Source organism: Camelus bactrianus, chromosome 1, assembly GCF_048773025.1.
Source record: "Camelus bactrianus isolate YW-2024 breed Bactrian camel chromosome 1, ASM4877302v1, whole genome shotgun sequence".
NCBI lineage: Eukaryota > Metazoa > Chordata > Mammalia > Artiodactyla > Camelidae > Camelus > Camelus bactrianus.
Window position 1 is genome coordinate 121576444 of NC_133539.1, and position 24982 is coordinate 121601425.

General features: G+C 39.8%; 1 protein-coding gene and 1 long non-coding RNA gene across 4 annotated transcripts in view; one reads left to right on the forward strand and one right to left on the reverse strand.

Annotated features, from left to right (window-relative positions):
* Window positions 1-9234: 9234 nt before the first annotated feature.
* Window positions 9235-24982, reverse strand: part of MRPL3 (mitochondrial ribosomal protein L3) — a 45662-nt gene continuing 29914 nt past the window's right edge. Inside the window, exons 7-10 of one of the 3 annotated variants that reach the window (XM_074372400.1) lie at window positions 23123-23231; window positions 20787-20864; window positions 19455-19532; window positions 9235-9575 (exon numbers count right to left, since the gene is read on the reverse strand). In XM_074372400.1, the coding sequence (XP_074228501.1) occupies window positions 9489-9575; window positions 19455-19532; window positions 20787-20864; window positions 23123-23231 (352 nt within the window). In that variant the 3' untranslated portion in view covers window positions 9235-9488. Of the gene's footprint in view, window positions 9576-13619; window positions 14091-19454; window positions 19533-20786; window positions 20865-23122; window positions 23232-24982 lie in introns of those variants that run through there. The other 2 variants (XM_074372390.1, XM_074372404.1) reach the window with 2 other exon arrangements.
* On the forward strand, window positions 9811-11348 carry LOC123618615 (uncharacterized). Its single transcript, XR_006727057.2, has 3 exons — window positions 9811-9948; window positions 10033-10175; window positions 11227-11348. It is a non-coding gene; the product is annotated as an uncharacterized LOC123618615 (long non-coding RNA).

Genomic DNA, 24982 nt, shown 5'->3' on the forward strand with positions numbered 1-24982 from the left:
AGGGTTTTTTATATATGGTATCATGTCATCAGCATTTAATGACAATTTTACCTCTTTTCCTCCAATTTGGATAACTTTTATTTCTTTTTCTTGCCTAATGCCATGGCTAGGACTTTCAATACTATATTGAGTAGAAGTGGTGAGAGTGGGCATCTTTATCTTGTTCCAGATTTTGGCTGGAAGGCTTTCAACTTTTCACCATTGAGTATTATGCTGGCTGTGGGTTCGTCATAAATAGCTTTTATTATGTTGAGATAGTTCCCTCTATACTTACTTTGGTTAGAGTTTTTAATTATAAATGGGTGTTGAATTTTATCAAATGCTTTTTCTGCATCGATTGAGATGATCATGTGATTTTTGTCCTCTCTCTGTTGATGTGGTCTGTTACGTTGATTTGTGTACATTGAAGCATCCTTGTGTCCCTGGGATGAACCCAACTTGATCATGGTGTATGATCTTTTTTATGTGTTACTGGATTCTGTTTGCTAATATTTTGTTGAGAATTTTTCATCCATGTTCATCAATGATTTGTCCTACAGTTTTCTTTTTTGGTGGTGTCTTTGTCTGACTTTGGTATCAGGGTGATGGTGGCTCCTAGAATGAGTTTCAGAGTACTCCCTCCTCTTCAGCCTTTTGGAAGAGTTTCAGAGGATGGTATAAGTTCTTCTTTGTATGTTTGGTAGAATTCCTCAGTGAAGCCATCTGGTCCTGGACTTTTGTTTGCAGGGAGGATTTTTATTGCTGATTCTGTTTCATGTCTAGTGATTGATCTGTTCAGATGATCCATTTCTTCTTGATTTAGTTCTGGTGTACTGTATGTTTCTAGAAACTTGTCCATTTCTTCTAAGTTGTCCAGTTTATTGCCATATGGTTGTTCATAGTATTCTCTTATTTTTGTGTTTCTGTGGTATTGGTTGTAATTTCTCCGTTTTCATTTCATATTTCATTTATTTGTGTCTTGTCTCTTTTCTTCTTGGTGAGCCTGGCCAGAGGTTTGTCGATTTTGTTTACTTAAAAAAAAAAAAAAAAAAAGCTCGTTTTGAATTTTTTTTTCTAGTTTAAAAATCTCCATATTTTATTTATTTCCTCCCTGATCTTTGTTATTCCTTTCCTTCTGCTGACTTTAGGTTTTATTTGTTGTTCTTTTTCTCATTCTTTTAGGTGGTAGGTTAGGTTGTTCATTTGAGACTCTTGTTTTCTGAGGAAGGCCTGTATCACTATGAACGTCCCTCTTATGCCTGCTTTTTCTGTATCCCATATATTTTGTGTGGTTGTATTTCCATTGTCGTTTGTCTCAAGGTATTTTTTAATTTCTTCTTTGATTTCATCGTTGATCCATTGGGGTTTTTTTCACTAGCATGTGGCTTAGTCTCTGTGCTGTTGTTTTTTTTCTCATTTGTTTTTCTGTGGTTGATTTCTAGTTTCATGCCTTTGTGGTCAGAGAAGATGCTTGGAATAATTTTATCCTGTGAAATTTTTTGAGGCTTCTTTTGTGCCTGAGTATGTGGTCTATCCTAGAGAATGTTCCATGAGCACTTAAAGAATGTAGAGTGTGTTTTGGGGAGATTTAATGTCCTAATACTATCAACCATGTCCAACTGTTCTATTACATCATTTAGTATTTCTGTTACCTTACTGAGTTTCTGTCTGTCAGACCTGCCCAGTGATGTTAGTGGGGTGTTAAAGTTGCCTACCATTATTGTATTCCCATCAATTTCTCCCTTTATGTCTGTTACTATTTATTTTACATATTTAGGTGCTCCCATATTGGGTGCATATATGTTAACAAGTGTAATATCCTCCTCTTATGTTGCTCCTTTGATTATTATATAGTGTCCTTTGTCTTTCTTTATATAGCCTTTGGTTTAAAGTCTATTTTGTCTGATTTGAGTATTGCTATTCCTGCTTTCCTGACACTTCCATTTACTAGAAATATCTTTTCCCGTCCTCTCACTTTCAATCCGTGTGTCCTTCACCCTAAAATGAGTCTCCTGTAGGCAGCATATTGTAGGCCTTTGTTTTATTTTCTAGTCTGCCACGCTGTGTCTTTTGATTAAAGCATTTAGTCCATTGACATTTATGGTCATTATTGACAGATGTGAGTTTATTGCCATTTTGAACTTTGTTTCCCAGTTGACTTGGTATTTCTTCTTTGTTCCTTTCTTTTCCTTTTTGTTTTTCTTTTTGTGGTTTGATAAATTTTTTACATTAGCTTGGTTTCTTTTTGATTTTTGACTCTACTGTATACTTTTGATTTATAGTTATCCTGTATTTCAAGTATGTTAACTCATTACTTTATCTGTTTGCTTTAGACTGGTAGGCATTTAGGCTCAAACACATCCTAAAAAGAAGGAAGAAAGAAAAACAGGAAAAAAAAAGAGATAGGGAAAAAAATCTATATTTTCTTGCTCACGTCTCCCACCTTTTATCATTTTGATGTCCTTAAAAAAAAAAAAACTTCATGTTTCTTCTCTTCCAACTTATAGTAATTATCGCATCTCCAATTGTGGTTTTCTCATTTCTATAGTTTCCTGCTGCTTTTCTCTTTAGAGTAGACCTTTCAATATTTGTTTTAGGATAGGTTTAGTATTGCTGAATTGTTTTAGTTTTTGCTTGTCTGTAAAATTCTTTATCTCTCCTTCTATCTAAAGGATAGTCTTGCCAGATAGGTTGCAGCTTTTTTCATTCAGAACTTTGAATGTATCTTGTTACTCCCTTCTGGCCAGCAGTGTTTGTGTAGAAAAATCAGCTGAAAGCCTTATGGAGGTTCCCTTCTAACTAACTCTTTGTTTTTCTCGTGCTGCCTTTAGAATCATTTCTTGATCTTTAATTTTGGCCATCTTAATTATAACATGTCTTGGTGTGGGTCTGTTTGGGTACTTCTTGTTTGGGATGCTCTGTGCTTCCTGTACTTGGATATCTGTTTCCTTCTTTAGGTTTGGAAATTTTTCAGTCAAGATTTCTTCAAATACCTTTTCAATCCCCTTTTCCCTTTCTTCTCCTTCTGAGACCCCTATAATGATTAGGTTGGCACACTTTATGTTATCCCATAGGTCCCTCATATTGCTTTCATTGGTTTTATTTTCCTCAGCTGTTCTGATTCGGTAACTTCTGTTACCCTGTCTTCTAAGTCACTTACTCATTCTTCTACATTATGTAGTCTGCTTTTGACTGCCTTTAGCTCGGCTCTTAGCCATTGAGTTTTCTGTTTTTAATTGGCTCCTCTTTATAGTTTCTATGTCTTTTTTAAAAAAATTATATTCTCTGTATTCATAGTTTCTCTTATTTCTTTCAGTACTTTTATCACCTCCTTTTTGAAATCATGATCTAGTAGATTGTTGAGGTGTATCTCACTGTTCGTTCTTTCAGGGGACTTCCTCTTGTTCTTTGAAGTGGGAGTGGTTCCTCTGCTTCTTCATTTTACTTCTATCTCTCTGGTACTATGGATGTAGGAGTATTATTTACTGTGGTCTTGAAGGGCTGTTTTATTTTTTGTTTTTTATTTAAAGTGGGAGCATTCCTGTTAGACTGTGTGCATACAATGGTTTTGTTTCAGAGGGCTGTTCTTAGTATAGATGGATGCCGTGTCTTTCTTCCATGTGTGTTGGTTGTTAGCCCTTTGATTGGGGGTATTGTTGGTGTTGTGATCAGAGCCTGCCCTGATTGTTGTTGTTGAGCAGGGCCTCCTTTTTTGTTACGTGGTTGTCACAGCCTTAACAGGGGCTGGGTTACTTTCTCCTCTGAGCCTCGGAAGCTCTGGTTTTGCTCCCTCTGATCTCCTGGCTGGAGAGGGGATGTCCTAGCAAGAGGGTGCCTTTCTTCCTATGCTGCTCCCTCCCCGCAGGACCACCCCTGCACTTCTTTTCTTCTTCTTTTTTATTTTTCTCTGTTGTGGGATTTTGTGAGAATCGACCTGTATTTCGAAGCAAGAGACACCATGCCAGAGTTCAGTAGGTGTTCTATGCAATTCAGTAGGTTTGTAGATGTAATTCTTGTTGTTTTTGTGGGAGAGGGCAAGTTGTGAGTCTCTCTACCTCACCATTTTGGCCCGTTTCCCCTCTCTTTTTTAATTTTAGAGTTATTTATTTTTTAGTTGAATTATAGTCAGTTTACAATATTGTATCAGTTTCTGGTGTACAGCATCATGTTTCAGTCATACATATACATAAATACTCCTTTTCATATTCTTTTTCATTATAGGCTACTACAAGATATTGAATGTAGCCCCCTGTACTATACAGAATAAATTTGTTTTATTTTATATAAAGATGTGATATATAGATAAAGAAGATATGAGATACATATATATCTGTCAATGGACATTCAGGTTGTTTCAGTGTCCTGACTTATGTAAATAGTGCTACTATGAACACTGCGGTGCATGTATCTTTTTTTAACTGAAGTATATTCAGTTTACAGTATGTCAATTTCTGGTGTACCCCATAATGTGTCAGTTATACATATACATACGCACATATATTCAGTGTCATATCCTTTTTTATCATAGGTTATAAGATACTGAATATAGTTCCCTGAGCTACACAAAAGAAACTTGTTTTATTTTATACATAGCAATTAGTATGTGCAAATCTCAAACTCCCAATTTATCCTTTCCCAACCCCCTTTCCCCCCGGTAACCATAAGATTGTTTACTATGTCTGTGAGTCTGTTTTTGTTTTGTAGGTAAGGTCATTAGTGTCTTTTTTCTTGTTTTAAATTCCACATATGATTGATATCATGTGGTATTTTTCTTTCTCTAACCTACTTCACTTAGAATGACAATCTCCAGGTCCATCCATGTTTCTGCAAATGGCATTATTCTTTTTTTTATGGCTGAATAATATTCGTGTGTGGGTGTGTATCTGTACACACATACATATACACACACCACAGTTTCCTTATTGAGTCATCTGTTGATGGACATTTAGGCTGTTTCCATGTCTTGGCTATTGTAAATAGTGCTGCTGTGAACATTGGGGTGTGTCTGTATTTTAAGATTAGAGTTTCCTCCAGATATATGTCCAGAAGTGGGACTGCTGAGTCATATAGTAACTCTATTGTTAGTTTTTTGAGGAATCTCCATAGTGTTTTCCATAGTGGTTGCAGCAACTTCATTCCCACCACAGTGTAGGAGGGTTCCATTTTCTCCACACCCTCTCCAGCATCTATCATTTGTGGACTTCTGAATGATGGCCATTCTGACTGGTGTGAGGAATACCTCATGCAGTTTTGATTTGCATTTCTCTGATAATTAGTGATATGGAGCATTTTTTCCTGTGCCTCTTGGCCATTTTGTATGTCTTCATTGGAGAATTGCTTATTTACGTGTTTTCCCCATTTTTCAGTTGGGTTGTTTGTTTTTTTGTTATTAAGTTGTATGAGCTGTTTATATAGTCTGGAAATTATGCCTTTGTCAGTCACATCATTTGTAAATATTTTCTCTCATTCTGTAAGTTAGCATTTTCTTTTCCTTATGGTTACCTTTGCTGTGCAAAAGCATGTAAGTTTGACTAGGTCCCATTTGTTTATTTTTGCTTTTATTTCTGTTACTTGAGTAGAGTTCCCTAGGAGAACACTGGTATGATTCATATCAGAGAATGCTTTGCCTATGTTTTTTCCTAGGAGTTTTATAGTGTCCTGTCTTATATTTAAGTATTTAAGCCATTTTGAGTTTATTTTTGTTTATGGTGTGAGGGAGTTTTCTAACTCCATCATTTATATGCTGTTGTCCAGTTTTCCCTGCACTACTTACTGAAGAGACATTTTTCAATTGCTTTCATCAGTGTTTTACAGTTTTTGGAATACAGGTCTTTTGCCTACTTAGGTAGGTTTATTTCTAGGTTTTGTTTGTTTTTTGATGCTGTGGAAAATGGGTTTCTTTAGCTTCTATTTCTGGTATTTTGTTGCTTATGGCTTGTATTGTCATGTTTTTATTTTCATTTGTCTGTAATTATTTTTTGATTATTGATTTCTCCAGTAATCCATTGGTTTTTTAGTAACATATTGTTTAGTTCCATATGTTTGCATTTTCTGCATTTTATTCTTATAGTTGATTTCTAATCTCATAGCATGTGGTCAGAAAGATGTCTGATGTAATTTCAACGTTCTTAAGTTTACCAAGGGTTGCTTTGTGGGCCAGCATGTGATATATCCTGGAGAATGTTCAATGTGCACTTGAAAAAAATGTGTATTCTGCTGCTTTGGGATGGAATGCTCTGTAAATGTCAATTAAGTCCATCTGGTCTAACGCGTCATTCAGGGCCTGTACTTCCTTATTGATTTACTGCCTGGATGATTTGTCCATTAATGTAAGTGGGGTGTTAAAGTCCCCCACTATTACTGTGTTACTGTTGATTACTCCTTTTATGTCTGTTAACAGTTGCCTTATATAGAGGCACTCCTATGGTGGGTGCATATATATTTATAGTTGTTTTATCTTCTTCTTGGATTGATCTCTTGATCATTGTATAGTGTCCTTCTTTGTCTCGAGTGACAGTCTTTAAAAAAAATCTATTTTGTCTGTTATAAGTTTTGCTGCTCCAGCTTTATTTCTATTTGCATGAAATACATTTTTCCATCCCCTCACTTTCAGTCTGTAAATCTGAAGTGGGTTTGTAGTCAGCATACATACAGGTTTTGTTTTTTTGTATCCATTCAGCCAGTCTGTCTTTTGGTTGGAATATTTACGTCTAAGGTAGTTATCAATAATTGCTATTTTGTTAATTGTTTTGGACTTGTTTTTGTAGGTCTTTTTTTCCTTCTGTTCTCTTGTGATTTGATGACTATCTTTATCATTGTGTTTGGATTCCTCTCTTATGTGTCTATGTGTATTATACATTTTTGGTTTGTGGTTACCAGGAGGTTTTGGTATAGACGACTATATAAATTCACAATGGTTAGTTGCTTGTCTCTTAATTACCCTGCATTCATACTCTCCACCCCTCACAATTACTGGCTTTGATATCACATTTTAAATCTAAGTTTCCTGTGTATTCTTTAACTGCTTACTGTGGATACAGATGGTTTTACTACTGTTGTCTTTTAACTTCCTGATAAGTTTGTGTGTGGATGATTTCCTATCTCTGCTGTATGTTTGCCTTCACTGGTGAGCTTTCCCATTTTGTAATTTTCTTGTTTCTAGCTGTGGCCTTTTTTTCTATGTAGAGAAGTTCCTTTAGGAGGTTTGGTGCCCTGAATTCTTCTAGCTTTTGCTTATCTGTGAAGCTTTTGATTTCTCCGTCAAATGTGAACGAGAGCCTTGCTGGGTAGACTACTCTTGGTTGCAGGGTTTTCTCTTTCACCACCTTAAGTATATCGTGCAGCTCTCCTCTGGCCTGTACAGTTTCTGCTGGAAAATCAGCTGGTAACCTCATGGGAGTTCCTGTGAGTGTTATTCTTGCTTTTCCCTTGTTACTTTTAATATTTTTCTCCTTTACTTTTTGTCAATTTGGTTACTGTGTCCCTCAGTGTATTCCTCTTTGGGTTGATCCTACATGGGCCTCTCTGCACTTCCTGGATTGGGTGACTATTTTCCTTTCCCAAGTTGGGGAAGTTTTTGGTTATTATCTCTTAAAATTTTTTCTCAGGTCCTTTCTCTCTCCTCCTTCTGGGACCCCTATAATGCAAATGTTAGTGTGCTTGATACTGTTCCAAAGTTGTCTTAAACTATCCTCATTTCTTTTCATTCTTTTTTCTTCCTTCTGTTTTGCAACAATGATTTCCACTAATCTGTTTTCTAGGTCACTGGTCTGTTCTTCTACTTCATTTATTCTACTATTGATTCCTTTTAGAGCATTATTTATTATATTCTTCAACTCTTTTTGGTTGTTCTTTACATTTCTAAATTTTGTTAAAAACGTCTAACTTCTTGATCTGTGCATCCATTCTCCCAAGTTCTCTAATCATCTTTACAATTATTACTCTGGTCTCTTTCTTGGGTAGATGGCTTGTCTCCACATCAGTTAGTTCTGGGATTTTATCTTGTTTTTTCCATCTAGACTGTATTTCTCTGCACCCTCATTTTGACTAAATTTCTGTTTGTATTTTTATTATGCAGTCAGTTAGTTACATTTCTCGACCTTGGAGAAGTAGCCCTCTACAGCATGTCCTGTATGTCCCAGCGGCACACCCCCTTCTTGTTACCTAAGGGTCAGCTGATCCCAGGGTTGGGTCTGTCCTGCATTTGTGGACTAGTTTGTTGCTTTGGTGTCTGCCCTCTGGTGGGTGAGACTGGACTAGCAACTTGTGCAGGCTTCCTGGTGGGAAGAGCCACCTCTAGAGGCAGCTGTGGGCTCAGGAGCCTTTAGGCAGCCTGTCTGCTGATGGGTGGGGCTGTGTCCACACCCAGTTAGTTGTCTGGCCTGAGGCGTCCCAGCGCTGGAGCCTCCAGGCTGTTGGGTGGAGCCGGGTGTTGGTGCTAATGACCCACGGAAGGTGTCAGCCTTCGGGCAGGAGAGTTCATGCAGATGAATACTCCCCGATATGAGCACCACCGTGTCTATGTCCCCAGGTGAGCCACAGCCCCCCCCCCCCCCCCCCGGCCTCCCCAGGAGACCCTCCAGGACTAGTAAGTCTGGCCCAGGCTCCTAGGAAGTCACTGCTCCTGCCATTTATTCTCATGCACGTGGGGTACTGTGTGCACCTTTTAAGTCTCTGCTTGTGTCCCATCATCAGTCCTGTGAAGCAGCTGCAGTTAAGCCCCACTGGCCTTTGAAGCCAAATGCTCTGGGGGCTCGTGTTCTTGAGATGTACCCCTGTGCTGGGGAGACTGACCTGGGCTCAGAACTCTCCCTCCTGTCGGGGAACCACTGAAATACAGTTATTCTTGTTTGTGGGCTGCTCACATGGGGGTATGGGATGTGATTATACTGGGAGTGTGCCCTTCCTAATAGCTCACTGTGGTTCCTTCTTTCTGTCTTTAGATGCTCATCTTTTTCTGCAGGTTCCAGTTTTTTATACCAGTGGTTGTTCAGCAGTTAGTAGTGATTTTGTTGTGTTCATGAGAGGTGAGTCCAAGGTCCTTCTGCTCTGCCATCGGGGCCTAATCTAACGAGGGGGCCTTCTGATTACTAAACAGGGTAAGCTGCTGAATGTAAAACAAGGTCTCCCACAGACTGATGAAAGGTGTCCTGCAATTTCAGAAATGCAGACTGCCTGCCTTAATGTGTGTGTGTGTGTCCGTGTCCATCAGAACAGCTACTACATTAAACATATAAAGACCACGTTACAAAACTCCATAGTTCTTACATATTTCATCATGTCCTGAGACGGTCAGGTTCCACTCACAAATTTATCTTTGGAAATAAGCTGTAAAAATCACCCTTATATTCCACCCCTCGTGAAAAGTTGAAAAGCAGGTCTGTGTCTCAGCATAAAAGGTTACAAAAACCACTAGGTATTGCCTCTGAAATACTTAATCTCCTAACAGCTGCTGTGGGAAACACTTCCACTGACACTTCAGTGTTGTGACAGCTGGCATCACCCCAGTTTCACCCCGTGCCAGGGCCCTCCATAACGACAGGACTCGCCCACGCTGGCATTTCAACTTCAGCTCCACTCATCAGTAAGGTAAGGGCCTGGAAAGAAAGGACAACCAGTACTTACTGTAGCTCTCAAAGCAGGTTTGCTTGGACCATCTGGCCTTCCTGAGGCCTACAGAATTTATACCATGTTCTGTATTTATTAACCTGTCTTACAACTGATAGTACCAACCAAGGCTGGAACACAGGTCTAATCTGAGGGACATTTGGTTACAAAAAGTTTCCTCTTTTCAAGGTAAAATCTAATAGGGGATCGAGTTCAGGCCCAGACCAGGACTTGTGTGGGAGCCACGGCTTCACAGCTGCCCAAGGTCAACACTGCTCAGGAGTCACCACTAGTACCCTGGGCTCCAAACGGGGGGGACCGTGTACTGTTTACCCACAGTAGGCCAAGTTCCACTGCCCTCGGGTGAGTATGTGATGACTGACAGGGGCTGCGGCCAGAAATAGAGACCCACGGTTCCTAGAAAGTCATGTGTTGTGTTTTGCTTAGTGTTTGTAGGACCAGGCGGACTTTGGCGTTTGTGTCCCATCAGCGTAGAGAAGGCGCCGCCCTCTTCCACTGGGCTCAGCAGAACGCAGCTTCTTGGCCACTGAACGTCCACAGGAACGGGGCCTGGTCGTCCTTGGAGACAGGTGCTGGCAGTGGGGACTGGGGGTAGGGGTGCATGTTCTGCCCTGGTCTGGCTTTGAAAGATCCTAAAAGATGATCCTAAAATTTGTCCTTATAACTCACATGCGGTACACAGTCGACGTGCAGACTCTAGAGGCAGACAGCGATGGCTGGGGAGGGGGCGCCCTGCCTTCTCCACGACCCCGCATGCCCCGGCCAGCAGCTGTGGAAACGGTCCTTAGACAGTCAGGTTCCACTCACTCTCCTGTCATCTGGCAGCTTTTAGAGGCTGGGATTCCTTTCCCTCTACCTCTGTAGGTGCTTTTATTCAGAAACAGGATTTTACATTCTCCCAGCCGTAGCATTCTTCTGTCTAGCAGGGGAACAGCTGCTTCCCACGCCTTCATCAGCAATCTTGACCCAACTGTAAGTTCACTGAAGTCTTTTGGTCAAATGCAGATAATTAAAGGAGTGCAATTAAGGCATTCTGAATTTCAAAGTTAAGTAAGTATAAATAATCACTAAGCATGGTACGGGACATACCTAACTAATGGGTACCATTTTAAGTTTGGTTATTATTGCATTTACACATAATTTTAGAATCAGTTTTAACAGTTTTATAGTAAGTCCTTTTGAGATTCTAAAACTAGAACTGAACTGACTTCTCCATGGCATTAGGTCGTCTCATTCATAGCCATGACACTCCTCTCCATTATTTAAATTTTCTTTCATGTCCTCTCCATTATTTAAATTTTCTTTCATGTCCTTCAATGTTTCATCTTCTCCAATAAGACATCAGCATGGTTGTCAGGCCTCTTCCTCAGTAACCTTTTTTAAAATTGCTATTGTGGACGGTATCCATTTTCCTCCCATGTAATTTTCCAGTTAAATACCGCTGTTATATGTTTGTATGTTAAGGCTACATTTGGTCACCAGAACTGTCTTCATTGGCTCTGACAGTTCTATCAATAGACTGATTTTCTAGTAGATTGACCATATTCCTTAGAAATGAGATTTGTCCTCACTTTCCAATATTTATATCATTCTTTTTCTTGTCTACCTACATTGGTGAAGATCTCCAAGTACATCGCTGAAAAGAAGCAGTAGAAAGTATCCTTGTTTGATTGCTGACTAGAGTGTGTCTAGTATTTTACCCCTGAATATGATGTTTGCTCATCTTTTAACAAAATCAGGAATTTCTAGCTTGGTAAGTTATATTTGTTTTTGATTTTTAAAAAAAGGCATGCTATTAAGACTTAACTACAATTTAAAATGATTCCTCTTGAGGAACTCATGATTAAAGAAAGAGAAATACATAACAGATTGTTACTTGCTTTCCTTTGGCACCCTGGGAGCTTAGAGCCACACCAAGTAAAATAACTGCACAGCCTGCCCACCTGTATTATATTGGCACCATTCCTTCCCACCGCCCACCTACTCTCACGTATATCATCCAACACGTTTTCCCCTTACTTTACTAGTTTAAGGCATGGATCTCTTGTCAGTGGCCACAAATCATTAATGAAATGAGATGAAGCATAAATGAAAACTTTTAAAAGAGATGTAGCTACATTTGGATTTAAAATTGAGAATGAGAGAAACAGAACATGGGCAGGAAATGACTGCTGACCTGCTAAGTAACAAATTCCTTAGTGATCAGAAGAGCACATGGAGACCTGACACTTGAGTGGCCATGTGACCCACGTCTCAGGAGACATCTGGAGTTGTTATATTCTGTGGGTCCCCAGTATAGTCCAGAGGAAATGGAGCAGTTAAATGAGGCCTGCTTATGTATACGTAGACTGTTAAGCTTCATTATTTGTCATAAGTAGCCATTGGTAAGCAGATTTTCATTTCATGCAATGAAGAGAAATCCAGCAGCCATTAACACTTTTGAGTAACAAGTGATTAATTTGTAGAATGTACAAAACCAGGCCATTTAAAATCCTTTTTGGAAAGTATCAAGGAAAAGTAATTTCACCCATCTTACAGTTGAGTAATCTAACTAAAAACAGCTATGCCTCCCAACAGGAGTGTAAATAAGGGTCTTAATTTATGCTTTTATTGGCCTTGACAGGCCTTTAACTGTGACATACATGTTTCTATAATTTAAATAAAAATCAATTCCCTTCTCTTTTTAGGGCTTAGAAAATGGTTTACCTAAATAGGTTTAACAACCAAAAAATCATATGGGGACTATAGTATATAGTTTGTATCTGTAAATCTCAGCTCCTCTCCTAATTTATCCCCCCTCCTTTTCCCCATTGGTAACCATAAGTTTATTTTCTACATGAGTCTGTTTGTTTTGTAAATATATTTGTCCTATTTTTCAGATTCCACATATAAGTGATATATTTGTCTTTCTCTGACTTACTTCAATTAGTACGATAATCTCCAGGTCCATTCACGTTGCTGCAAATGGCATTATTTCATTCTTTTTAATGGCTGAGTAGTATTCATTGTATAAATGTAGCACAGCTTCTTCATCCAGTCATCTGTTGATGGACATTTAGGTTGTTTCCATGTCTTGGCTGTTGTAAATAGTGCTTCTATGAACATTGGGGTGCAGGTGTCTTTTTTGAGTTAGGGTTCCTTCTGGATATATGCCCAGGAGTGGGATTGCTGGATCATATGGTAAGTCTATTTTACATTTTTTGAGGAATCTCTATACTGTTCTCTGTAACATCTGTACCAAACTACATTTCCACCAACAGTGCAGGAGGGCTCCCTTTTCTCCACACCCTCTCCAGCATTTATCATTCCCGGACTTTTGACTGATGGCCATTGACTGGTTTGAGGTGATACCTCAATGTAGTTTTGATTTGCATTTCTCTGATAATTAGTGATATTGAGCATTTTTTCATGTGCCTATTGGCCATTGTATGTCTTCATTGGAGAATTTCTCATTTAGATCTTCTGCCCATTTTTGGATTGAGTTGTTTGCTTTTTTCTTAAGTTGTATGAGCTGTTTATATATTCTGGAGATTAAGCCCTTGTCAGACAAGTCTCATCTTTTGCAAATATTTTCTCCCATTCCACAGATTGTCATTTTGTCTTGCTTATGGTTTCCTTTTCTGTGCAAAAGCTTAAGTTTGATTAGTCCCATTTATTTATTTTTGCTTTTATTTGTTACCTGAGTAGGCTGCCCTAGGAGAAGAACACTGCTATGATTTATGCCAGAAGGTTTTGCCTGTGTTTTCTTCTAGAGGTTTTATGTTATCTTGTCTTATGTTTAAGTCTTTAAGCCATTTAGAGTATTTTTGTGTGTGGTGTGAGGGAGTGTTCTAACTTCATTGATTTCCATGTGGCTGTCTAGTTTTCCCAACAGCATTTGCTGAAGAGACTTGTCTTTTCTCCATGGTATATTTTTGCCCCCTCCTTTGAAGATTAGTTGACCACAGGTTTGTGGGAATCCCCATATTGATTTGATGCAGCTTGACAGCCACCCTTTCACAAAGACAGACAACTTTCTTTAGTAAAAGATGTTAAATTTATAAACATTTAGGATACTGTGACAAATACATAGTTTAAAAAAAAAGCAGCTCACAAGTTACAAAGATTTTGCTAATATGCAAACTTCCAGTGTATCTGAATGTGCATATTCAATCTACTTAACTGATTTATGTGTAATGTGGCAATTTTTTTGAACAAAATTCAACTCAATTGGGGGATGAATGATACGTGTATTTATGCCCTTGACAAAGACAGTAAGTGTGCTGTAACTGGGAGAACGCAGTTCCTGGTTACACCCCCGTCCTGCTCATCAGAACTCCCCAGCTGCGAGGTCAGGCAAACGTAACGGATGGGGCTCCGGGCAGACACACGCTTTCATCATACAAATCCTCTGGTAGCTCCTCTTCATCTCCGTCAGGGAAATACGTAGGGAATGGCAGATTTTTACCCAAATCCTTATGCGCAGGCAGTATGGAGTCTTTGATCTGAGGGGGAGGAGGCAAAGCTCTTACTAATAAGTGATACCAATTAAGTCAGCATGTTTTACTCATAATCAAGGAATATCTGTTCCTACATTTTCTAATGTGAATAACACAGCTGTTTATATATAAAGTAAAAGAAACTCAATGTGTATTTTTTATCCCCCAAAATTCAATTCATCCAATGACACAAAGGCAACCATCCTCAAGTTAGCCAGCCATCTCCTAAGAGTAAAACAACTCTGATTAGACTTTACCTGTAACTAGAACTGCCCAACAGGATAAATTATATTCTACAATTACTACATAAATACCAATTATATCTCAACTGATTTTTCAAATATAAAGAACTGACACACTTAAAAGGTATTACTATCTACTTCTTATGTATTGATTTTATCATCTACTCATACCATCTGTTTTTATTTTCTATCATAGATTTTTTTTGTATTGTGTTAAATACATGCTAATTGTCCTATTACTAAAACTTATTTTGAATTATGTGCTCTTAATTCTGACCAACAAAAACACCATGTAAATTTAACAAGTCATATTCTCATTGACAAGCTAAGGACAGAATAGTATTTAACAAAAATAATAAACCCGTAAGTCTTTAAAACAGCTCTATAACTCTACGTTCTAAAAATCTAACTACATTTGTAAATTCATAAACTGAGAAACAGTGCAAATATTGATATGATCTAGAATTTTTCTTGATTTTTGGAAAACATTACTAGAGTTTTCAAAGTTTGACTCATTCTACAGACAGCATCCATTCAGAGAAATAAAACATTAGACATAAGTTATACAGAGTAAAGGTTACTCATTTCTTACTACCAGAATGATTGGTTGAAGTATTTGGTTGAAGTAAAAGTACACAGCAGCGAGGAATAGCTAAGTACAGAATTTCTCATTAAAATTGTTTCAAGAAATTACTAGTAAGTTGCCCAGAAGAGAATAACTTGTTTATTTTTTTCTCCAATTCCTAATCTTGGGTTAAACTTGAACTTGGAAAAAACAAGTTACATTCTTACCAATTTATCTCAGAATTTATAACTCAAAATAAAACCCAAGCAAATAAACACAAAAAACATTATGTGCTCATCTGATAACTGCATCCTCAGGCACGGACGTTTTACAGCTCTGTCCTAGCTGAGGAACATTTGGGACGGACGCAGTACTTACCTATTTGAAGGTCACTGCCACAGTCCTGCAATGCACTGATCTGAAACACAAATGCTGACATCTCACCTACAATGGGGCGGTCCCCCTTGAAGGAATGTGCATGACACTACGGTAGGTGTGTGGTCACTCTCACCCCGACTTTAGTGTTTCCCTGCCTTCAGGACTCCCTCGACTATCTACCTCGTTCTTTTATATCTATGTGTATTAGCAAAGCAGTCCAAATCCTTTGAGGAAAGGTGAGCGTAGGAAGCACAAAAAAGCACAAAAAAACCAGGCAAATCTGAAAATAAACTTAAATTATAAATTAGGCTGTAGGGACATGACATGCAAATATGTCAAATATGTCAGCATCACTAACACACGACGGATGCTCTAAGTGCATTTAGTGAATCCAGACCACACAAAGCTTACATTAGCTAAACAGGCTGGTCAGCCCTGAGACGAGCTTACTAAGTTGAGTGAAGAACACAGTTCCCAGCAGCCCTGTGCCCTGTACTCTGAGGAGCCATGAGGTCCCCTGGAGGGAGCGGGCGCTGAGGAGGCCGCTCGCCCAGCAGGCAGCCTCAGCCTCCAAGGGCAAGGGGCTTATCCCCCTGCTGGGCGACCCTTGGGAGAGTGGAACAGTGGGTGAATCTTCAGAGAACATGTAAGACACTCCCCAAACCCCCACACCTAATGTTTGGGATGGACATTTAGGGTTACAAGAGAGTTAAAAGATTTATCAAAATTTGTTGGAAACACATTCACTAGAATGTTAAAAGTTCAAAGTGCCTAGACATTGCTCTGATGCTGTGGTGTCTCAGGCTGTGTCTGGACTCCTCTTGTAGAACTGCCATCTTCAGTGACAGCAGGCCCTCACCCATCATAGGGAAGTGGGCGGGAAACCTGAGTAATGAATTCTGTTGGTTATAAACTGTCTCTAACATCCGGATCAGAACCATTGAACACGTGGCCGTTTTGAACACAGCTGACCTGGTCACCCCTGCCGGCTTCCACCACTGTCACTGCATATGTGACTGGGTCACCTGGACACTGGAAACTTACGTAAACCCACCAAAACCCAAAAAATCTTCTAAGCATTAATCAAATGCATTTCTTCTTTAAGGAAAATGAGAATAATCCAAGTGAAGAGTTCTAAAAAGGGAATGTTAATTACTGTAAGATTAAAATACTGTACCTGTCCTAGTAATGGAACCTACCTTAAGAAATGAAAAGAATACATAGAAAAAGACCCCATCTGACAAATCCAAGTTTCAACCTACTTTTGTTACTACTGTTGGACAAATAGTGAAGGATCTATTTCTGGGAACTGCTGATACCACTTCTATTACAAATTTATTTTCAGAATGGAGAATGGAAGACTAAAATTCAGAAGTGAGCTCTCACTTTGTATTACGTTGGCTTAAAGCCCAGGCAGAATAATATTTTGCAGTTTACTTGATAGAAATAAGTCGGAGACCTTAAGAACTTTTTTTTCAAATCGATCCTGTAAAATGTTTTCTTTGTTTTGAACACAAAAATGAACATGAATTTTTAAAGGAAAACACTTAAATGTGTAATCAGAGCAATGCTAGTAGTAATAATACATCTTAAAATGTCTACCTTAACAGGGGAACGTATCTCAACATTAATAAAAGCTATTTATGACAAACCCACAACCAATATAACATAATACTTAATGATGAGAAGTTGAAAGCCTTTCTGCTAAACTGGAACAAGAACGCCCACTCTCACCTCTTCTATTCAACAAAGTCTTGGAAGTCCCGGCCATAGCAGTCAGACAAGGAAGAGGGATCCAAATTGGAAAAGAGGTAAAATTATCACTATATATAGATGATACTATAGTATATACTGAAAACTCTAGAGACACCACACAAAAACTACTAGAACTGATAAAAGAAAGAATTCAGCAAGGATACAAGATTAACAGAGAAATCTGTTGCATTTCTTTACACTAACAATGTCAGAAAGGGAAAGTAAACAATCCCTTTTAAAACTGCATCCAAAACAATAAAATACTTAGGAATCAACCTGACCAGGAGGTGAAGATTTTATATGCTGAGAACTATAAAACATCAATAAGGGAAATTAAAGACGTAAAACTAGCCCATGTTCTTGGATTGGAAGCATTAATACTGTTACAGTGGCCATACTACTCAAAGCAATCTACAGATTTAATACAAACTCTTACCAAATTACTCAGGACATTTTTCACAGATGTAGGAAAAATAATCCTGAATTTATAAGGAATCACAGAAGCCCTGGAACTGCCAAATCAATAAACAGACAAAAGGATCATGGAACAGAACAGAGAGTCCAGAAATAAACCCAAACGCTTACAATCAATCTTCAGCAAAGGAGGCAGGAGGCAAGAATATACAATGGAGAAAAAGACAGTTTCTTCAGCAAATGGTGTTGGAAGACTGGACAGCTGCATGTAAATCAGTGAACTTAGACTATTCCCTCACACCACACACTCAAAATGGCTTAAAGACTTAAACATAAGACAAGATACTATAAATCTAAGAAAACATAGGCAAAACATTATCTGACGTAAATCTTAGCAATGTTCTAGGGCAATATACCCAGGCGATAGAAATAAAAGCAAAAATAAACAAATGGGAATCTAATTAAATTTACACGCTTTTGCATAGCAAAGGAAACCATAAGCAAAACAAGAAGACAACCTATAAAATGGGGGAAAATATTTGCAAATGATGTGATAAGAGCTTAATTTCCAGAATGTATAAATAGCTCATACAACTTAATAACAAAAAAACAAACAACCCAATCCAAAAATGGGCAGATCTAAATGAGAAATTCTCCAATGAAGACATACATATGGTCAATAGGCACATGAAAAAACGCTCAATATCGCTAATTATCAGAGAAATGCAAATCAAAACTACAATGAGGTATCACCTCATACCAGTCAGAATGGCCATCATTCAGAAGTCCACAAATGACAAATGCTGGAGAGGGTATGGAGAAAAGGGAACCCTCCTACACCGCTGGTGGGAATGTAGTTTGGTGCAGCCATTATGGAAAACAGTATGGAGATTCCTCAGAAAACTAAAAACAGACTTACCCTGTGATCCAGCAGTCCCACTCCTGGGCTTGTGTCCTGAAGAAACTCTAAATCAAAAAGGCACATGCACCCCAATACTCACAGCAGCACTATTTACAAGAGCCAAGGAATGGAAGCAACCTAAGTGTCCATCAAGAGATGACTGGATAAAGAAGCTGCGGTATATTTATACAATGGAATACCACTCAGCCATAAAAAAGAATAAAAAAATGCCATTTGCTACAACATGGATGGACCTTGGAGATCATCATTCTAAGTGAAGTAAGCCAGAAAGAGAGAAAAATACCATATGCTATCACTTATATGTGGAATCTAGAATATGACACAAACGAACCTATTTACAAAACAAAGACTCACATAGAAAACAAACTTACGGTTAACTGGGGGGAAAGGGGGTGGGGAGAGAGAAATCAGGAGTTCGGGATTACTAACTAATGTATATAAAATAGATAAACAAGGTTCTACTGCACAGCACAGGGAACTATATTCAGTATCTTGTAATAACCTATAAAGAAAAAATACATATGTATATATATATATAACTGAATCACTATGCTGTACACCTGAAACTAACAACACTGTAAATCATCTGTACTTCAACAACAAAAAAACAACTCAATATTCTGCAAAACACAATGCAGTTAAGTGCAATAAAAAAAAAGTCTTAAGCCACCCTTCTTGTTGATTTTCATTTAACTTCCACCCATATATTTCCAATTCCTGTGTCAAAGTACTCTTGAAAAAGTTATTTTTTTGAAGGACAGAGATATCCTGATATTCTGGAAGGTGCCCTTGGAAGGTGCCCTATGTGTCTTGTACTCCTTCTCCTAATATCCCTTCTGTATTTATGAAGAGCTCTGTGCTTACTGGTCCTCGGACCCCTCTTGCAGGTTCATAGTTTTAGAGACATAGACTAAAGATTATTTTGTGCAGTTTTTTTTCACGCAGTTTTTTTTCACTCAGTTGCTACTCAAAAGTGGAAAAGTTAGCAGGAAACATGGGGAAAAATAGCCACTTATTTTCCAGTCACACTTCTGGTGACAGAGTGGCGCACACCAATGTATCTGAACAAGGAAAATAAAGGCAGCTCTACGAACCTTGACTAAGCAGTTTTTGTGTCCTGGTACAGAGCCGTTTACGTAGATTATATTGTGCTTTGTGTTTATTCTCCACACCTAAAGTAGAAATGAAATCAAACTTTAAGTAAGAGTTAAAAGTTTGAAAGTATAATTACATTAAAACAAACATAATCCTAGGCTCTAAGTAGCCTGTAAAGTCCTAATCATGTTAGCAACTCAAAATGCTCAATGAGAACTGAAAAAACTCAGGTCCCACGGACGACGTGTGCTGTAAGGACAGCAGGGACATCTCATGGACAGGGCAGAAAACTCATGTCTCAACATTCTGGTGCCAGAAAGATTAACAAGCGGAAACTTATTTTTAATTAGTCAATACTAGCTTGCTGCAACTAGGAACTAGGAAGCCACTACATCTCTGGGTCTAATTTTTAAACAGTGTGCTGAGCAGATGGTTTTCAAACAGATCGTCACATGGAGAAAACATTTGGGGGGGGGGGGAATCAAGCCTGACCCATAGCTCGTACGTAATTATGGCTAAATACTAAATCCTCTGGAGACTGAAGTCTCTCTCCTGTACACACGTGCACACACGGACACAAATAGGTGTCTCTGGCAAGTATAAAAGCAATAGGAGAGGGGAAAAAAATCTCACACTATATAAAATTTACAAAACTTTATGCTGGTCAAAATTTATAACTAAAGCACACCTAGAACAGACGCTGGAAGAATACGCACCAAACTGTCATTTACCAGTGGTTCCCTCTAGGGGGCGCTCTTCCCAGTGGTTTATTTCCTTCTTTGAACTTTGTATGCTTTTCATACATGTGTACACGTGAGTTTTCATAAAAATATATGACACCTATTATGGTTCAACTCATTTTCACTTAGATATCACATATATTCCTCAAGTTAAACACATAATCATTCTATAAAAATGGATGTATATGCCATAATGCTTTTTTTTAGTACTACCTTTCCCTGTTTTAACTGTCTCCTACATGCACCCACACATTTGACATTTACTCAAAGTACTCTGGTGTGTAACCGTCCAGTCTCTGTGCTTATATGGGGCTCAGCGGCACATACACGTGGGGCTCCTGTTTACTCTGTCAGAGCGCTTACTGAACGCAATGCTCAGAATTTTCTTTCGTGCAACACCACCCTATGGAAACCTTCCAGATCAAACAGCAGACAACTAATTTTCCTTTTTAATGTGTGCATATTCAATGGCTTGGAAATTAAATGAACACACATGACCAAGACCACCCCATAAAGAAAATACGGAGTCCCGTGCCTCTGCCCTGGGGCACTGCTGTCACCATCCCTAAAAGGGCCACTGCAGACACTTACTCTCAGTCCAAATGCTGTCCTGTCGATGTTCCCCAGGGGTCCCGGCATTTTAGCTCCAGGCCAGACTCTGGCAACATCCTAAAGGAGAGAACCACATTTGCACTTTTTACATAGTACCTTCAATTTCAAAGAGTACCCATGAAACCAACATGCAAGTAAGATATAAGCCATTAAAATGTTCTCCCCCATGTTTTGCTAGGCCCCGGTAAAAAACTAAATGTGGATTCAATCAAACTGACTCCTAGAGAATTTCTAAACTAGATTAAAACAACAAAAATACAGACTAAGAACACATTTAAGAGAAAAACTCAGTAACATGAGAGTAACTGAGCCAATCATGGTTTAAGAAGTAAAAACAAAAACAACAAAGGACATACAAACAAGTCACACCATCATTGTAAGAAAAAGACTGCCCGCCTGGCCTATTTTCAGTAACCTGCATGAACACCCACAGCTCTGCTGCCGGAACGGTCCTACCCTCCCAGCCCTGCTTTTGATGTTTCTGTCGTCCCGCGGAATGATTAAAGGACAGTTAGTCATCAGAGCTCCGGGCTTGCTTGGCCGGCCCTGGCCGTCTCTAACTCATGTAAATCAAACAGCCGCACATCGTCTGATTTTAGCTTTGACAGTGGATCATATTCCACATCTGGAAAAACAAATCTGAATTACATCCACAGTGGAAAGCTGCTCATGATACAAGTTCTTGAAATAAAAACAATTGCATCACTGTTCTCACAACAGGTGAAACTCCCAGCGGAAGCAGCTCAGCCTATCAGCAGAGTTGGTTACTCTGCAGCCAACAGTTTAAAGCCAATTCTGAGTATTACAGACTGTCACTTACTTATTCTATAAACAGTCTGATAAGCACCGTGCTCAGCATGACCTTAGTAAAAAGGACTCTGCCCTCCCCAAGTAAACTTACACTAGTTAAAACTACACCCTGACTCAGGCCGTTTAATAGCTAATGGAAGAAGCATTTACAAACAGAACAGTGTATTTCATGAAGAATAACCAACTCGAGTCATAAGATTCGGTTCTCCTATAGGCCTAATTTTTTTAAAGAGTTGTAATGAGATATAATTCACATACCACACTTCAGCCATTTAAAGTATACAGTTTAATGTTTTTAGTACATTCAGAGTTGTGTATTATCATAATCAGTTTTGAAACATTTCCATCCACCCAAAACAAATTCCATACATGCTGGAGGTCACCCCTCCAGCTGCCGCGCTGTCCAGCCCCCGCCCCGCCCCGCCTGCAACATGGCAGCAGACACGATGCTCCTTTACCTGCAAGTAGTTCAGTGTGTCTCCTAAGAACAAGGACGCTCTCTGACATACGCACAGCAGTTACGAAACTCAGGAAATGTAACACATTAGCTAATCTACCAGCCACACTTGAATTCTGACAACTGTAATGTCCTTTCGAGCTGTTTCTCCAAGTCTGGGGTCTTAGCTGTCGTGTCTCCCTAGTCTCCTGACAAAGTTACAAAGACTAATTTTGTGCAGACGTACTTTATACCTTTGGGAGAACACATACAGGGTCAAGCCCCAGAAGTGGGACTCCTGCGTCAAAGGCAAACGTGCAGCCTTGCTAGATAGTGCCTGCCACGTTTCCCTCCACAGAGGACACACTATTTTACACTCCCACCAGGGACGGGTGAGGGTGCCTGCTTCCCCACACTCCTGCCAATGGAGTGGCAAAAAGTGAGCAGCTTGCCAGCCCAATCCGCTGGGTGAGAAACTCGCTCAAGAGTAGCTTTCATCTGTATCTCTCTTACAAGAGGGAGAATATATTTGCAAGCTTTAGAGACTGAATTTGCATCTCTCATGGTCTCAAGGGTAAGGCTCCTGCAGGCCCTTTTCGCCGTACCTCTGGGACCAGCGTCAGACCAGTCCCAGAGGTCCAGGGGACTGGGTCAGCAACACACAACTCCCCCTCTATTTCCTGCACTTTCACCGCCTGTCTCCACTTTTTCTCCACTACTTTTCCCTCGCATCATTATACTGTCCTTAGCAACCCTTCCCTATGGTCCCTTGGTACTTTGTACAGACAAAATCCATCTGTGAGGGACCAGGGAGGGCACTCTGACCCTGTTTCCTGCAGCTGGCTAGAGAGTGTGGGAGGGGTGACAGAGACAGGAACGAGGAAGCAGGCAGGAGAGTCCCCAGGGTCCTGGCTGTGGCCAGCCAGGCCGTCACCATGTGACAAAGTAAGGCCAGCACTCACCTGGGGTCACATTCAAATTACAGCCCGGTCCCCTGGACAGACTGAAGCCCTCTGCGCACAGAGGCTGAACCTTTGGCTGTAAAGGAGGATCACAAGGTTATACTTACTCCAGTTGAAACAGCTCCAGGTCTCCGGTGGGTTTTCGTCTGACCGTGAGTAGCGGGCTGGCCTTTAAATTCCCATCTCTTCATGACACCTTGAAAACCTTTGCCGATTCTGAACAAGGCAAACAGAATTTACATAATCAACACAGGGTAAGAGATTCCCAACTGCCTGCTCTGGCAGTACCTGAGAGCTTGACAAAGCTCCTTATCTAAACAACAAGGAAAGGCCATTCGAGCGAAACTGCAAATGAACATGCGCTCTCCTCTGCCCTGGTCTGCACCTTCCTGGAGTCTCATCTACGTGAAATGACTGGTTCACGATCGTGGGACAACAGCGAGCTAAGCAGGGGGAGTGCCATCACCCTAGGACACAAGGCAGGGGAAGTGGGTCCCTTCAGAAGTTCAGGGTACTCAGAGGAGACGTGGCAGGAGCCACTGAGAGCCCACCTCTGGCACACATGCCCCCGTGTGATCAATCACCTCCCTAGAGTCTGGGTGTACCCAGCAGGGAATAAACCCCACAGAAGTGGCCTCGGTCCCAGGGACCAGCTCCATCTCTGCACCCTCTTGCTTGCGAGGCCCTGAAGGAAGCTGCTGCTGGACACGAGCTGGGCATGGACGGTCCCGTGGGAGCACATCTCCGGCCAGCAGCTGTGGACCTGACACCCGCCTGGGCTGAGCCCCTGGGCCCACAGCCCCCGCTGAGCTGCACGGACCATGTGCCCACCCAGACCGCAGCAAGGGGAGACATGTTCATTGTTTCAGGGGACTGTGTTAGGCAGCAGTGTATACAGAACATGAAATAAAACAGCAATCTTGTCCTAAATACTACAGAAATTTGACTTTTAGAAGATGGATCTTGGTTTCAAGGTCTGACTCTGAAGCCAATAGAGAAATAAAAAAAGAGACTAACAATTTCTTAAAATTCTAACATTTCAATTTTAACAAAACCATTCTAGTTTCAAACTCTGCTAACTAGAGAAATGCTCTTCAGTTAGGTAGAAGCAATACTAAAGTTCAAGCATGATTAAGGCTTGTCTCTGACTGTCAAATACATCAGGACAAATGACACAATGAAAGGACCAGAATGAATTTTAGACTCTACTAGGTATATTTTTATAGACGCATGCAATGAACACTTTTTACCTTTTAATAGATAACATGTGAACAAAGTTTTGAAGTAGTATCCCCTACACATAGCATAGCTGGCTACTACTAAATAGAGCATATTTCAGGGCACTTACAAACAGGACCACACGCCACAGATTACAAAAACTATGTTATTTCCACAAGGACTTTGCTGTGCATTTAACAGAGTTATCAGAAAGTTAAGCCCACATGAATAAGATAGTTTGTTTTAGATAAATCAAGAATTCCACACAAACACAAGTACGTATAGAATATAACAGCCGAGTATTATCAAATCACAGGTCAAAGGTTATGTGTATACGAATAATTCAGGTATAGCTTTCTCACATTAGTCAACTGAACACATCATGGCGTATACGGCACGCCTGGTCTCACCGTGCTCCACAGATACTAATGGTCAGCACTTTTCAGCCATGAAGTATTTTTAAATTAAGGTACATATGTGGTGTTTTTAGACATAACACTAAGAGACTACAGTACGGTGCAAAGGTAACTTCTATGTGCACTGGAGAACCAAACAATGTGTGTGACTCGCTTTACTGAGGTGGCCTGGACCCAAACTGCAGTATCTCCGAGGCATGCCTGAACGTAATTCTTTTCAGCCTCAAAAACTCAAAATAATGCTTATTCCTGATCAAAGAGCTAAAACAGACACTTAACATATACTCACTGAAAAGCCACTATAAACTTGGCAAGATTAACATCTAAGAAGAG